Here is a 16,052-nt window from a genome sequence, read left to right as displayed (position 1 = left end):
ATAATACTGAACATAATCCAGTAATATAACTATATTACTAAACTAAGACGTATTATAGTTATATTCCTAGTAAAATAGTAATAAATCGCTTTCGTATAACTATGTTACGACATATAATTATATTCCTAGGGTCATAACTATACATATAACGGCTTTATCTATCGTACTGCGACATATATTATATATAAAACGAAGATAAAAATATCGTGTGAAGGTACCACATACTCAAAATATTATAATCAATTGTTGGGGTAGAATGGTAAATGTAAAGATAAATAAAAGGATGGATGGAGGAAGCACTGAACAAACCAATCAAAATGTTTAAATTCCACAGTTCAAGCAGAGGCTAGTAAATAGAGAAGACTAATAACCAACGTACAACGCCACGAGAATCGTCAATAAATATTTAAAATGGCGCTTAATATTATTTTCACATCACCTATTCGAAAAAGGGCTTTTTCTTCCCCGCTAGGAGGGATCAAAGTGGCACTTTTCTTCCTCGCTAGGAGGGATCAAAGTGGCACTTTTCTTTCCTGCTAGTAGGGATCAAAGTGGCACTTTTCTGTTCTAGTACATGATTTTTTTTCTTTTTTGCATACGATACTTTTTAGGTTAAATAACATTTTTGAACATAACAATTTCCTCGTAGGTGATGTGAAAACCAGTATGTGTCACATGGTAGCAAAATTATTTCCACCTTGGGCGTTAACACTTGAATCCCTCACTACGCTCAGGATTCAATTATAGAATCCTTCGCTTCGTTCAGGATTCAATGTACGCCCTTTCCGTAAATATGTCATTTTGCTCCCTTGTGACACAATCTACTATTTTCAATATTTTAGCTATTTGCGTATGAGAATGATAGGCTCAAAAGTATATTTAAAGCACAATAAAAGCTGCCGCTGTTGCCACTATAACAAGAAATGCTAAAAACAGAATAAAATAAATATTTAAGGCTCCCATACAACAGACGTGATTTTTTGCCGTTTTTTGCACTTGACCGATTTTTCAACTAGTCTTCGCTAAAGTTGAATTCGTTAAAGTGAAAACCATCAGCGACCCACCACTGATTTCATGGCTATTTTTGTGTCGACACTTATTAAACCTTCTCTAGAGCTCACTATGCAGCCTCCTTAAATAAAAATAAAATACTTTAATTACGCTTTAGATCTACTTTCGTGCCTCAAAGTACATTATACGCACAAAGCTAAAATGAAAAAAATGGTACATTGCGCCTACCTACAGTAATGATAAGGCATGTAGGGAGAGCGGTGTTGTATAGTGATTGTAGGTCTTCTATTTTTACTACACTCTGGTTCAAGAAATAATTACCGTCCGATTTTGTAAATTCTTCACTTTACAAAGAAGTGTAACAGGATGTCCCACTAGGCCGGTCACATTGTCGGGTGTACTTGGATCGAAGTAAGGAGCTCCAGGAGCCTGCGGCCAATCTTCTAAGAACTCTGTTCGGAATCTTCTGGAAGATTCCGAAACTGTACTCTGGTCTCGAGGTTTGTTGTTACTGCTATCTTGACGGCAAACTGAAATTATGTTATCTATTTATTATGGATACAAGTTGTGTTGTTAACAGCAAAGCAGTTAGATGTCCTTTGTGTGTAAAATTATGTATTTATCGTAAAATGGAAAAGTGACTTTTCGATTTTATGTTTCAAGTTTTACTCTTGATTTTAGTAGGAAGAATAACTAGATACATTTATTTATATTTGTATCAATATAAATAAGAATAATGCTTTATCATCAAATCATCACCAAATTATCAAAGTGTCATCATTTTTCCTAAGATCACCCTGTTGTAAAATACTTAAAAGAAGTCATAATATGAAGCATTTAGTATAATATGAAGAATTGCCCTGTAAGTATGACATTTATTACTTACACACACATTATTTAAATTCAATTGTTTTAAAACATTAAGAGGCAACATTAGTGGTCATTTTTTCATACAAACACGTCATCTTCCCTCCTGGATTTTGGCCATAGATATTTTTTTTTTATATGACTTTAATATTACTTTTTTAGATATTCTTGGTTTTATAAGAACTAGGTTACTTCAATCAGCGCTAAAAACGGCCAAATAAATGCGCCGTAAACAGACGCATACAAACAAAATCGGCAACAAAAAATAAAAAAATCGAAATGGTCCGACACATAATTTCTTTCTCATTCCGTTTCCAAAATTTCGTTACGATTGGTTAATTTTTGGAGGAGAAATTTTTCGAAAACAAAACCTCGATTTCTGAGATTTTACGCGGAATTTTTCGCTTAAGCTGCACAGCTAGCAGTTGTCCTTGTCGCACTAATTTTATGAGCCGTCGTCCTTATCGCTTTAATTTTAGGAGCTGTCCCCGTCAGCACGACGAAGATATTTGCCTAAAATTCTTAAATTTGAGGGTCTCAGCTGGTATTTCCTCTTAACGTTTTCTAATAATTACAGCTTACTGTGTATAATTCTGATATTAAAAGAATTAAAACTGGCAGCTAGTTACATTGTACCTAGTAACATAATAACATCAGCAACTTTTGTGATCATTCTTTCAAGGATTTTATTTGTAATCAAACCCATTTTGAAATCGTAACAAAATTAACACTTCTAATTGAGGAATTTACATAACAACTTTATCAAAACTGGCAAGGCATTAACACAAAACTTTGTAACAAAATTTACTTGCGTACAACTCGCTTCGTTCTTTAGCTAAACGTAACCGTAAATCTCGAGTGAAATATTCCGCGTCTACTATGAACAGAACAATAACTTCATTAATCTGGTAAACAGGGGAGGGATGCGCTCGTGACGCTCGTTATCGTTAAAACTAGGTATATTCAAGTTCTCACCAACAACTCGTTTCAAATATATTGTCTATGTATAGGTATAGCAATAATTCTGTGTTTTGAATTTAAATTTTTCACATCGGATGGTGATTTCATTTAAACAAAATTTAATGTTAATGTTTGATATGTAGAAAAAAATCTGCCTCGGTCAAACAAAATAGAATTCGAAAACAAAGTCAATAAACAGAACATACTAATTGTATAATAAGTAGAATTAAGCTGTATAAAAAGCCATCTGTGTTTCCATTTTAATTCCATTGAAAACTTAGTTTAAATAAAATTAACTTCTCAACCATTTTATTTAAATTGCATTCAACTGGCTAAGTACCTATAATTAATGTCATGTAAGTATAACCTATAATTAAAACGCGAGAGTTTAAAGTGTTATATGGCTAAGTACCTATTACTTACAGATTGTTCAAGCAAAGTTGTGTTATACATTATTCAAGGCGATATTGCACAATAGTTCAAGAACTCATCGGTATTGTTGTGAACCTCACTCATTGAGATTTAATCACCAATAAATACTAAAATTCTGAAGAAGTGAAAAACTTGACCTATGAAAAATTGATCCGACTTTCTTTGGAACTATTAAAACAATCGTCAAGCATCAGTTTGATGATGGTACGGACCCATGGTACCCACGGACGGTATGGTACCTACGTTAGTCGAACTCGCACTGGGTCGTATTATTTAATAACCCCTCGTTATAGTACGCCAGTGGTTCCAACAAAATATCCATCAATTAAATTTGTCTACAATCGTCCTGCGCGTCAGCACAGAGTGGGAAATTAATGATGGAGAGCGATCAGATTAAAAATTAATCGCGTTATTTGCCTAAAGAGCAGCTCGAAGAAATGGAGCGGAAAATGAAACGCTCCCAGTAGAGACGTAAATCTTGATTGTCAGCCAAAGCTTGATTAAGTGTTAAAATTTAAATTATGATCCTCGCTTTGTCCTGTGGACGCACCGCTTTACAACACCGTTTTATGTCAACCTACGCGTCTTGCAAAATTTTATGTTCGACGTAATAAACCTCATGCTCCATAGGACCATAGTAAAAATCTGTTTATGTCTGACTGATCTTAATCTCTTTATTATGGATAATTTTAGCCTTTGCACGGTTTTACTTATTGGGTGTGGTAAATATTTCTATAAATGTATGTTTTGCGCTACGCATACCAAGACTATGTACTATGTTTAATTTGCCATTTAGAATTCCATTCATAACGTATTTATGCTAATGAAACGTCAAAATGTTTAGCACGTACTTACGCAACAAAAGCTTGAAAAGAAAACGTAACAATAAAATATGATTTGAAATATACCTATTTGCGTCCATGGAATTCTATCGCGATTTCACTTAAACGACAAAAATGTAATTCCATTCATCAATCGCATTCCATTTACACCATTCCGTCACCCTTTCACACTTACTCCGGCAACAATTCAGGTCAAGTGCGTGCAATCAAGCACCATAAAGGTCACAATAGCTCGCAAACACTTAACAACCTGTCAAGACACTCACCTATAATGTACGAGAGAAAATGGACTGTAAAGAGGTAGACAGCCGTGCTACGCGCCATCGTCGGTGCCTCGGAGCAAGGTCATTGATCCTGAAACAAACGTTCTTTAAACAACCCTTTTAAACGTAGCGCAAAAATGAATGGAAGTAATTTCCACAAGTCAACAACGCGACTTAAGCGACCGAGATTTTTACTGGCATCCTTGCCTTAGTTCGTGATGAGAACGCCGGATATTATTATACTGTCGCGAACAAATGCATGATTTTAATAAGGGTTAATTTTACATGAACATTTTAAGCTCATTTAATTTGAGATATGTATTGAATTGGGTATAAAATCCTAACCCTTTTCTTGCTAAAATGTTAGATCCACATACACGTCATGTGTAATTGCATGCCCTCCAATTGCATGGAGAAATTATGAATGAATTCCATTCATAATTTCTAAATGCAATTTCGAACCTCACTGTGTACATCATGAATATCCTAAAGTAGACATACTGAATTCATTTAGAATAATAATATCCATTATTTGTCCACATTCCGACAGAAAAAGTGTTATAAAGTACCTGAGATTTTTTTACTTTGGGAAAATAAAAAAGCTATAAAACTATTCGATATAAGCGGGATAATGCAAATTCATAAGTAAATATTTTTTTAAAGCCACATACCTACTCACATGCAAATTGTGATTTCTGGTAAAAACCAGAATAATAAAAATATAATCATAAAAAGGTTTATGCGTATAACTTAGTAAAATTTTACAAAATTAGTCGTAGCATGTCGTAGATACAATACTAGATGCGAATTTAGTCAATGTATCTGAATTCAAAAATAAACGGCCGAGATGCAGAATTTGGTATATTGCCGATTTTGTTCATAATCATTTTCACAGCTATTTTTCAGAAGCCATCCGGAAAGTCTCCTGTAGAGAAAATTAAAAATTATTCGGAAACAATATACTTATAAGAGGCCGATTAAGATTAACAATCTGTTATTGATATCATTAGGCATCTGACGCGCACCAATAAGTGCAAACGATATCCATGCCTAATGAGACGACTGTGATTGTAGGTATTTATAGCGATCAGAGTCGACTTATTAGACTCGTTAAGGTTTTGTTGTTAAATATATTCAGATGACCTGTATGTTTTATTAACACACTTAAATTAACGTATTGAAACGTATAAAAAGTAAAGTTAACAAAATAGTAACTCAGTGTATTATATCTACATAGTTTAGGGTAATGAGATTGTGCCCGAGGAATCTTTTTTTTGGCGACAATAGAAAAATCACACTGAGAATGTTTCAACTATAGAAGCTGAATATACGAACGGACAGACGGATGGACAGCGTAAGCTAAGCAACAGGGTTCCGATTACGGTAAGAGACTAAACATAAGACCCATTTTGCATGCAGGCATTGGCACTTAATCTAACTACGAAAGGTACTTTTTTATGTAGGTACCAACTTTTATAACAATGGCTTCCAATTCCAATGTGTTATCGGCAAAGTTATTTATTTCACCACAGCCTCTCATTCCTGTTAAACTTTTAGACTCCTGAGCAAACTCGGAAGTTCTAAAGTTTCTTCACTTGTTTCGCTTCACCGCTCGGACCAGTGAGTTTTCTTTCTTGATCAAACTTGAACATGTGTTTGAGGCGGAATTTAGGATTCCTTTGAGCTTTGTAGTTAAAATATTTTATTAAAAACGTAATGTAACAGCAAATCCCCTTATAAAGTGCATGCAAAAATAAATAAATGCATACTAATATTACAAGTTACATATTGTAATAAACTGGCTAAATAGTTGAGGAAACAATATTTATTTATTTACTTATTGGTTCAAAAAAATTATACAGCATTACAGTAGGTACTAATGCACTGCGAAATTTAGGACAGAAAGTACAAACAAGGTACAGTGTACAATCTGGAACTAACTAATATTATGAAATATGTGATGTCTGACAAAATCACACGACTTTTCCTTACCTCTATACCTTCCATACTTTCCTGTTTCTTCTTCGCTGACATATGTCACGCAGTACATTTATCTTCTATTGAATTGTTAAGTTTGCTATGTGTTTGAGTATTACAAAATCGAATAAATACACTTATTTTTAAATAGAAAAAATTCCATAAATTAATAGATAGACGCTGCCAACAACGAACCACTAAAAATGTATCTTAGTATGATAGTCCGAGGGTGGAGGGTTATTATATTTTTTGTTTGACCATTTTATCCTCCAACAGCAATGCTGCATGCTGCTGATGTCATACGGTGCACAGTTTTAATCAGCAATACAGATTCAAACAAGGGGTTTTTATTTACAGCAACGTTGTAATGGATCGCATTGGAACATAAACATCTAGTCGATACAGCGCGGAAAGCGGTCAAGCAGATGTGGAATTAGGCTCGCTATATCTGCCGTACGCCGATGAAATGTTGGCCAATTTCACCACTGAGTGACTGACGAACAGCTCATGATGGAGAAGTTAGCAGAAGATGTCTTATTAAAGGCATTGGCCCCGTTGGAAATTTCGGAGACAATTCAAAATCTAAATACTTAATTGAAACTGCCTCATTTCCAGTATTCCCGATTTAGATTTTTGCTTTTGAACTTTGGATCACTTAACTATATTTTTTCTAGTTCCCATCCGTTTAGTTCTTAGCGTTAGCAAACAAAATTATATGAAAAAAGCCTGTTGAAGGTTAACTCAGACCTTCCACTTTTAGCAAACACAGCCAAATCGGCAAACTCATATTTGCTGTTCAATTATGTTTTATTGAAACTACGAGCATGCCATCCAAGAATACTTATTGATTCAATAATATCTGCCCGTTTATAGAATGTATGTATTATAATTACTGTTTCAGAACCCCATATTACCTATACACACATTATTGCCGATTTTTTTATACCACATCGGTGGCAAAGAAGCATACGGCCCGCCTGATGGTAAGCAGTCACCGTAGCCGATGGACGCCTGCAACTCCAGAGGTGTTACATGCGCGTTGCCGACCTTTTAAAAACCTTTACACTCCTTTTTTGAAGAACCCCATACTGTAGACCCTCGGGAAAACCACGGTAGGGAGCTCATTCCACTGCCGGAGCGTCCGCGGGAGGAAATTCCTCTTAAACCGCACAGTACGCGACCATTTAGGTTCTAGGGTGTCAGGATGAACACCCTGCCGACGGCAAGCGGTGCGGTGATAGAAAGCAGCCGTTGGAATCATATCAAACCATTCTTCAGAGCACAGCCCATTGTACAAGCGGTACAACTTAAAGGTTCAATACCGCTTGTGAGTTTCGGATCATCGACGATTTGTACAGTGCGCCTTTGGACTAAGTCGAAGGGTCCAAGCTGGCATTCAGGTGCTCAGCTCTTGCCCAAAGGTGACAGCAGTCTTACTCCCAATTAATTTGTATCTTTGTCTTATTAATACCTAATTTTATTTGCTCCCTAGTTTCTCTACGGTTTAGCAATACATACTCGTATCTCTCTCTCTCTCCTTAGCATTATTATTCCCATCTGATTGTGGGGTCTGCTTTTCCTTGTCCTTTCTCTCCACTTCTCACGATCGGACGTGTCGTGTACTAAAACGTCGCAGGCCCTCATGTCTTTTACTATGGTATCTGCCCATCTCATCCTCGGTCTTCCTCTTCCTTTGGACCCAGCAATGTTCAGATCAGGATCACCACCATAATCAGGAGGTCTTCTTTTCACGTATCCATACTATTATAAATAAAACAAGGCGAGAGCTGTTAACGAACACGTTCTTTTATTGCAACGGTAAAACGGAAGAAGAAGTAACATACAGTATGTAATGCCAACATACACACACAGTTTATTTGATGTTACTACAGTAAAATATATTCATCTTAACACCCCAACTACAGCAAATAAACAAAACTTTCATATGTATAGGAAAAAACTTTTATTAACATTGACTAACTCCCATAGCTTCTATACATTTATAATGTTTAATTGCATTTAATGCTTTTGTTAATACGTCAGCAGGAATAGCAGTAGTTGGCAAATAATTTAAATTAATTATTTTATCATTAACTGCATCCTTCACAAAATGATACCGAATATCAATATGTTTACTTTTTCTATGACAACCATAATTTGCCACCAACTTCTGTGCACTCTGACTATCATTAAACAAAGGTACAATATAACAATCACCAGTAATTTCTTTTTGCAACGCTCTAAGATACATAGCTTCTTTGCAAGCTTCCGCTATAGACATCAGTTCTGATTCCATACTAGACAAAGCAACTGTCCTCTGTTTTTTACTAAGCCAGGAAACAGCTGAGCCTGACATCTTAAAACAAAAACCGGTATAAGACCTCCGGTCTACAATATTACTAGCCCAATCAGCATCTACATATCCTTCTAGTTGATTGTAAGCCTTTTCTTTTACATACATCAAACAAAAGTTTTTAGTTTTACTTAAATACCTAAGTATTCTCTTGGCATAATTCCAATGAACTTTAGTATAACATTTGTAAAATTGACTAAGAAAACTAACACTGTAAGATATATCAGGCCTAGTCATCACTGATAAATACATAAGACCTCCAATAAGGTTTTGATATGGAATTTCTTTATCACAAATTTCTGACTTCTCTATACTCAATTTACATTCCATTGGAGTATTAGCCTCTTTACATTTAGACATATTAAATTTTTCTAACAAATTGTTTATGTATTCTTCCTGGTCTAATGTAATAACATTTGCATTTTTATCAATTTTAACACGCATACCCAGGCATTGCTGAACTTGTCCTAAGTTTTTAATATTAAAATTAGAACTCAAAACTGAAACTAATTTGTCTGTCTCTTCTTTACTGTTTGAATAAACAAAGAAATCATCCACATATAATGCGATAATAATTTTAACATTATCATTCATTTTTGTAAACACACAAGGTTCCAATTTACATTTTTTAAAACCTAATTCACACAAACATTTTTCAACTCTTTCGTACCAAGACCGAGATGACTGTTTCAAGCCATATATAGCTTTGTTAAGTTTAACAATCACCTTTTTCTTGTTAACATCACAAGAAATATCTGGTTGATACATATAAATGTCCTCTTTGAGGTAACCATTTAAAAATGCAGTTTTAACATTTAGATGTGTAACATCAAAGTTCATTTGCACAGACAAGGCAAATAACAGTCTTAACGTGGAATGTCTGACCACAGGTGAGAAAGTTTCCTCATAGTCTATACCTGGCTTCTGCGTGAAGCCTTTAGCCACTAAACGCGCTCTGTAACGCACACTTTTATCACTGTTAACTTTGATTTTAAAAATCCACTTACACTGCACTAAGGTTTTACCTGAAGGTAACTGTTCCACCGGCACCCAAGCTTGATTTTCTTCAAATGCTTGTAACTCATCCTGCATAGCCTCAATCCATTTATCCTTATCTGGCCTAGACAGGGCATCCTGAACAGACACAGGATCGCTGATGTAATCAGGGTTCGATGAGGTGCATATGTTAGTGAATCCATAGCGCTCTGGTTCCCTCCGGACTCTTTTAGTTACTTCTTCCTCTGGTGCAGGCTCCTCTTCTAACTCCTCATGCTGTAATGTATTGTCCAAATCAGATATTGCATTGTCATAAACAGACTCTACAGAAATGTTCAGATCTGAGTGATCAGGTTCACTCCTACTCGAGACTGTCTCCTGCTTATCTTCACAGACAAGTATCCCCAACTGAAACTGATACTCTGTCATCTGAACAATCCTGACAAGTATTCTGAACTGAAACTGTTACTGTGTCATCCGAACACTTCCTTTCAGTATCCTCATGTATATACACATCTCTACTTGTACTTATACATTTTCTAATGGGATCATAAATTCTATACCCCTTGACATTTTCTGGAAAACCAACTAGGATGTTTTTCTTTGACTTAGTGTCCCACTTAAGCCGCTTTTCCTTGGGTACATGAACCATAACTGGGCTGCCAAAAATCCGGACATGGCTTAAATCTGGCTTTGTATTAGTCCAGAGCTCAAACGGTGTCTTATTATTTAATCCTGATGCAACTGATCTATTTTTAAGGTAAACTGCAGTACTAGTAGCCTCTGCCCAAAATCTTTTATCTAAATTTGCATCAAATAACAAACAGCGAGCTCGTTCAACGACCGTACGTATACTCCGTTCTGCCAATCCATTCTGTTCTGTCGTGTAGGGATTTTTGATGCACTATGCCTGCTTCCTTCAAATAAGTCTCAAACTCATGGCTACAGAACTCAAGTCCATTATCTGTCCTAAAATACTGAATTTTCCTACCTTTCTGGTTTTCAACCATGGCTCTAAATTCTTTAAAACATTTAAATGACTCACTTTTTGCTTTGAGAAAGTAAACAAATACCATACGGCTATAATCGTCAACAAGAATCAGAAAATACCTTGATCCGCCAATTGAAGTAGTCTCCATTGGTCCACATACGTCCCCATGCACTAACTCCAGTATCTGGCTGCTCCGTGTTCCTGTGTGATTAAATGGCAAGCGAGACTGCTTCCCCTCACAACATACGGTGCACGTATTTTTGTTGATATCTGATTTATCACTGTATGATATACCCGTAACTGCCCCATCTCTCATAAGGTTTAACGAGTTCATATTCAAATGTCCCGTCCTACGATGCCAAACTTCACTACTTGCCGACGAGCTTGACGTAAATAAACAAAGTTTACTTTCATCCATAATCAATTTGTATACACCATCGATTAAGTCCGCCACGGCAACGAGTTCTTTGTTTTTGTTATAAACAAAGCAGTTTTTCTTCTCAAACTCCACTTTATTGCCATTCTCAATTAACTGGCTAACTGATATAAGATTCGTGCTAAGGTTAGGTACGCACAAAACGTTTGTCAATGTCACTTCGTATTTACATCTTGGAGTCACTGTCACAATATCCACATCGCCCGAGCACAATACTGGCATAGCACTGCGATTAGCTGCTATAATCTCCTTTACGCTGGGTGTAAATGATGTATTCTGGATCATGTTTACATCACGTACAAAATGACCACTTGCGCCCGAATCTATGTAAAAGTCCGTTTTGCCGTAGTTCCCGCTCATAAATACTGCCGAAAAAGCGTGTGTTTTCTTTATTTGTTCCGTTTGCTGATTACTTGCTTGGCATTGATTTTTATAATGACCAAAAGACTTGCACCGGTAACACTTTATTTTCGACTTATCACCATTGTTGTTGTTAACATTTGCCACAGACAATCCGCCGCCATGATTCTTTTTACTGTCAGAGCTACCAACTTTCAAGTTTTTTCTGTGGTAGTGCTGCCCTCTACTCAACAATGCGTTGCCAACTTCACTATCGACAGCCAAGTCGATGAGTTTCGTTTTTATGACATCTGCAGTAATGGCGATTCCAGAATGTTCTATTGCCATAATCATTGGCATGTATTTTTCAGGTAATCCAGCTAACATCAAGCACCCGATCCACTCGTCGTCCACGGAAAAACCGGTTCCCGATAATTTCTGAGCCGTCTCGATGATTTGTGTAACATAATTTTGCATTGATTCACAATTTTCGAGTCTAATCGAAATTAGATTGCGCAGCAACGTTATTTTTCGAGAAAATCCAGAATCATCAAACATTTTTTCTAACTTCGTCCACAAATCTTTAGTTGATTTTGCTTCCTTTATGTGAACATACAGCGAAGGATCGATCGTTAAAACCAATTTTGCTTTTGCTTTTGCATCACTTTTGGCTGCTGATGTAACTGATGCGTCGGGTTCAGTCTTTATTGAATCTCCCGTGCCTTCTAAAATCAACAAATTCTCCACTGCAAAAGCCCATTCCCGATAATTCTCACGTCCCTTCAACTTAGGAACGTTGCTCAGGAACGAATTTGAAGCCATGATGTTGAATCACGAACCACTTTTATGATAACAATTTTCTGGCACTAATTTGATGCTAGCTACCTAAAACTAACTTTGAACTATTCCCTAATGGGCATAACTGGACCCAAAACCTATTATAAATAAAACAAGGCGAGAGCTGTTAACGAACACGTTCTTTTATTGCAACGGTAAAACGGAAGAAGAAGTAACATACAGTATGTAATGCCAACATACACACACAGTTTATTTGATGTTACTACAGTAAAATATATTCATCTTAACACATACCATCTAAGTCGACTCTTTAGATTCAGTGTTTTTGTAAACATTTTTTATCTTTGACTTTGGCCATAGCTCCATTTGTATGGAAATCGTCACCGCCACGCGCTGTAAATTATTTTTCTCCTACAAAAATATGTATGAATGCCTCCTTTGAAGTGATATATTCCAGAATGAAGAATAAATGGGCAACATTGCTCAATTTTTTATTTAGTGTTATTCGCCATGCTATGATTGCAACAGCCCACAGTAATTAGCATTTTTTGAACGATAATAAATATTGAATTAATTCTCTCAAAACTCTGCTTATGGGGCGCCTCTACTACTACTACATACTGAGGGCCTACCACGAAACACGAAAATCGAAATTTAGAATCTGCCTCTCTATCACTCTTGCATATTCGAGTGATAAATAAGTCAGATAACGAAATTTCGATTTTCGCGTTTCGCGGTAGGCCTCTGTAAACAAACCGCCTTGATGCATCAATGTCTAGTGAAAACTTCTCAGAAAACTGTTTAAGGCAACGTATGTATAAGCAAAGAGGATATAATAAGATAGAGCGGTACTGTCATAGTAAATTTTGTAACCACTGTAAATTCACTGCCATCTATCGACATACTTTAAAACTAAAAATGAAGATTTATAAAAATACGTTAAAATGTATTTAAATATGAATAAATGACTTTTTTATTTGCATTTTTTATTTTTATATGATTTAAACCCATGTTCTTACACTGATGTGTTAAAATTATAAATAACAAACGAAACCGTCAACGCCCTCTATACAAGAGTAGGCCAAAGCTAGTGGCGCCATCTGATCGAGAATCAAATTTTCGTGATATTCGAGGCACGTTTTTTCCTTAGACTGTATCCATCTATTACGGAGTTACATCTTTCTTTGGTATAAGTAACAGTTAAGGTATGGTTTATGTGATTTGATAGTGCTGCTCTCTGGCGGCAGAATATTACAGTAATACTCCCTATTACTTTGAGACTTGTGGATTTTTTTTAAATCAAAATATTTATTATTCATCTTTATTAAAATGAATTTCAATAAATAAATAACAAAAACAGAAAAAGCCCATGACTCAGGAACAAATATCTGTATTCAACACAAATAAATGCTCTTACCAGGATTTGAACCCGGGACCATCCGCTTCATAGGCAGGGTCGCTCGGCTACCGACTAGACCAGACAGATGTTATTATTTACAACTAAAGAGGGACTATTTATTTTTATAACGTATAAATTCTAATAGCTTAGCAGACTTATATCTACGTCTTATCTACGTCGAAGAAGCAGCCTAATGCGAATTGTTTCGTTTCTAATGCCCTTTCCACACTTACCGTTAGGTTGAGTAGGTCTCCGTTGACTTTCCTGCCATGTAAGCGTGCTGATTCCCGTATAGCGGATCCCCACTGCTGCAAAGGAGCAAATCGCCCATTCTACCCTCTCCTCCTCCACCACCCCTAATGCCACCACCCAGTCGGACTCCTCCCGACCTTCCTGTTCCTCTATTTCTGTCACCTCTTCGCAGTCCGGAAAGTGAGATTTCAGCATGACGCTTAGTATCTCTTCCGGTTCCGTGACTAAAGTCTACATTCACTTTCAGACTACCCAGATGGAACGCTCGGTCTCCCGCCAATAGTTTCACTACTCGCGCTCCCTCTGAATAGGCTGTTTATGTCTCCCGTGAACCTCCTCCAGCCCTCTAGCCTAGCTTTCTCTCTCTGACTGCTGACTGTATAATTCAAGCACGAAGCACGGGAGGCTGTCGAAAGTGACAACGCGAGAGGATGTGCGCTGCGGTCGGACACCTAATGCCGGAGGGTGGGGTTAGCAAGTGGTGTACATTTTACTTCGTCGATATTCTAATGTAAACTATATTTACCCATACATCCCAACAAGCAAAAACAATTAATGTTGCCATATCATGAATATGCAACATAAAACTTTTCATAACATTTCGGAAAGGCAAGCAATATTGATAAAGTACCAAATATCATGCCATTTCAATATTATTGCTCTGGCGCATAGGAATTTCGTAATTAGCTAAATTACCTTTTATATTTACTTACTCGTGACACGTGACGTTTGAATTTTGTCGTGACATTTGCAAATGTCGTCTTTCATTTCGCAATTTCTTTGAGTTATTTGTTTTACAAGGCAGGGGGCAAAGTTGTTGTTTAACCTCTCGTGCTAATATTGATACTCGAGTAATCGAAAGATTCCAAATTGAACTACTAGCGTAGCGAGTGGTTCGATAAGTGGAATCTTGAGCGTTGCGAGGGTTTCAAGGCACGAAGGTTAAACAAATTTTGCCACTGAGTGAAATACAACATTTTTACCTACCTAACTAAAATACCTACTAATCGTAAAATATCAAACAAAATCAAACCAAATCAATTCAAAATAAATGGTAATTAATATTTATCATTCAAAATCATCACTTAAAAGTCAATTCTACCAGCCAACATACTTAAGGAAACGACTCAAAATTTGCATTTGATTACTTTGCCACACATGTGGATAAAATGCAACTTTCTCATCAGTTTTTGAACAACCAAGAGGGCCTTTACCAGCTGGTGTGGTGAAAAATATATAATTACCTACGTATAGTTATTAGTTTTTAAACCTTGAGGGCTCATTTAGACGGCGCGAGAACTCGCATGCGAGTTTCATTACATTGCGTTATATTGTTCGGTCGGCTGAATTGATGTAACCTCAATGGTCCGCAGTGTAACTAAAATCGTATACGAGTTCGCGCGCCGTCTAAATGAGCACTAAATATGTATAGAAAGGCAAGCAAAATAAAAATATTAAGGTAAAGGTCAAGAAACAATGTAGTTCTCTTATTGTTTTCCTAGAAATCTATTCAATGATTTTAGCTCAAAAAATACACCTATCTGAAAATACAGCTCAAACGAGCACAAGGTACAAAACATGCAACCTAGAAACAACAAAAGCGCACGTCTGCATTGTTCAAGTTTTGGCACAGCACTAGAACACTATACGGGAATCGTTCCAAAACTCTTAAATAAGCATAAACTTAAGTCCAGATAGTATCAAGAACGCATTACATGGAAAACATATTGTAATTTATGAGTATGAGGGATAAAAGTGCAGTTTAATGCAGAAGCATGAAAGGATACTTCATAAACAAACGTCGGTTTTTCAATTTTTCAAGTATAGAGTACCTAAGAGCGCTCGTTGCGGATGATGCAAGCCAATTACAATGTTTTTATATACACAATGAGATATTTTCCAATGAAACGGTTGTTAATATATTGTGTCTGGGGAAACTCAACAGACAGATATTTAGTGTTTAAAAGCCAAAAAAATGTATACGATCTGTATGTGGTTTAAACATAACTGAATCATGTAAAGCTTTATTTACTGAATTAAGAATATTAACTCTTCCGTCGCTTTATATATATGAAACAGCATTGTATGTAAAAAATAATATAGGTTAATACACAAAATTTAACAGTGTACGTAAAA

The 16,052-nt window shown here is 36.2% G+C and overlaps 1 protein-coding gene across 1 annotated transcript in view; it reads right to left on the bottom strand.

Moving 5' to 3' along the window:
- Positions 1-16,052, bottom strand: part of LOC134741939 (carcinoembryonic antigen-related cell adhesion molecule 1-like) — a 40,800-nt gene that overhangs the window by 13,307 nt on the left and 11,441 nt on the right. The window contains exons 2-3 of the mRNA XM_063674826.1: positions 4,379-4,466; positions 1,333-1,541 (exon numbers count right to left, since the gene is read on the bottom strand). Of these exons, the coding sequence (XP_063530896.1) occupies positions 1,333-1,541; positions 4,379-4,436 (267 nt within the window). The 5' untranslated portion in view covers positions 4,437-4,466. The remainder of the gene's footprint in view (positions 1-1,332; positions 1,542-4,378; positions 4,467-16,052) is intronic.

This window comes from Cydia strobilella, chromosome 1, assembly GCF_947568885.1.
Source record: "Cydia strobilella chromosome 1, ilCydStro3.1, whole genome shotgun sequence".
Classification (NCBI taxonomy): domain Eukaryota; kingdom Metazoa; phylum Arthropoda; class Insecta; order Lepidoptera; family Tortricidae; genus Cydia; species Cydia strobilella.
The sequence above is the reverse complement of the archived record's forward strand: the minus strand, read 5'-3'. Positions and strand labels throughout refer to the sequence as shown.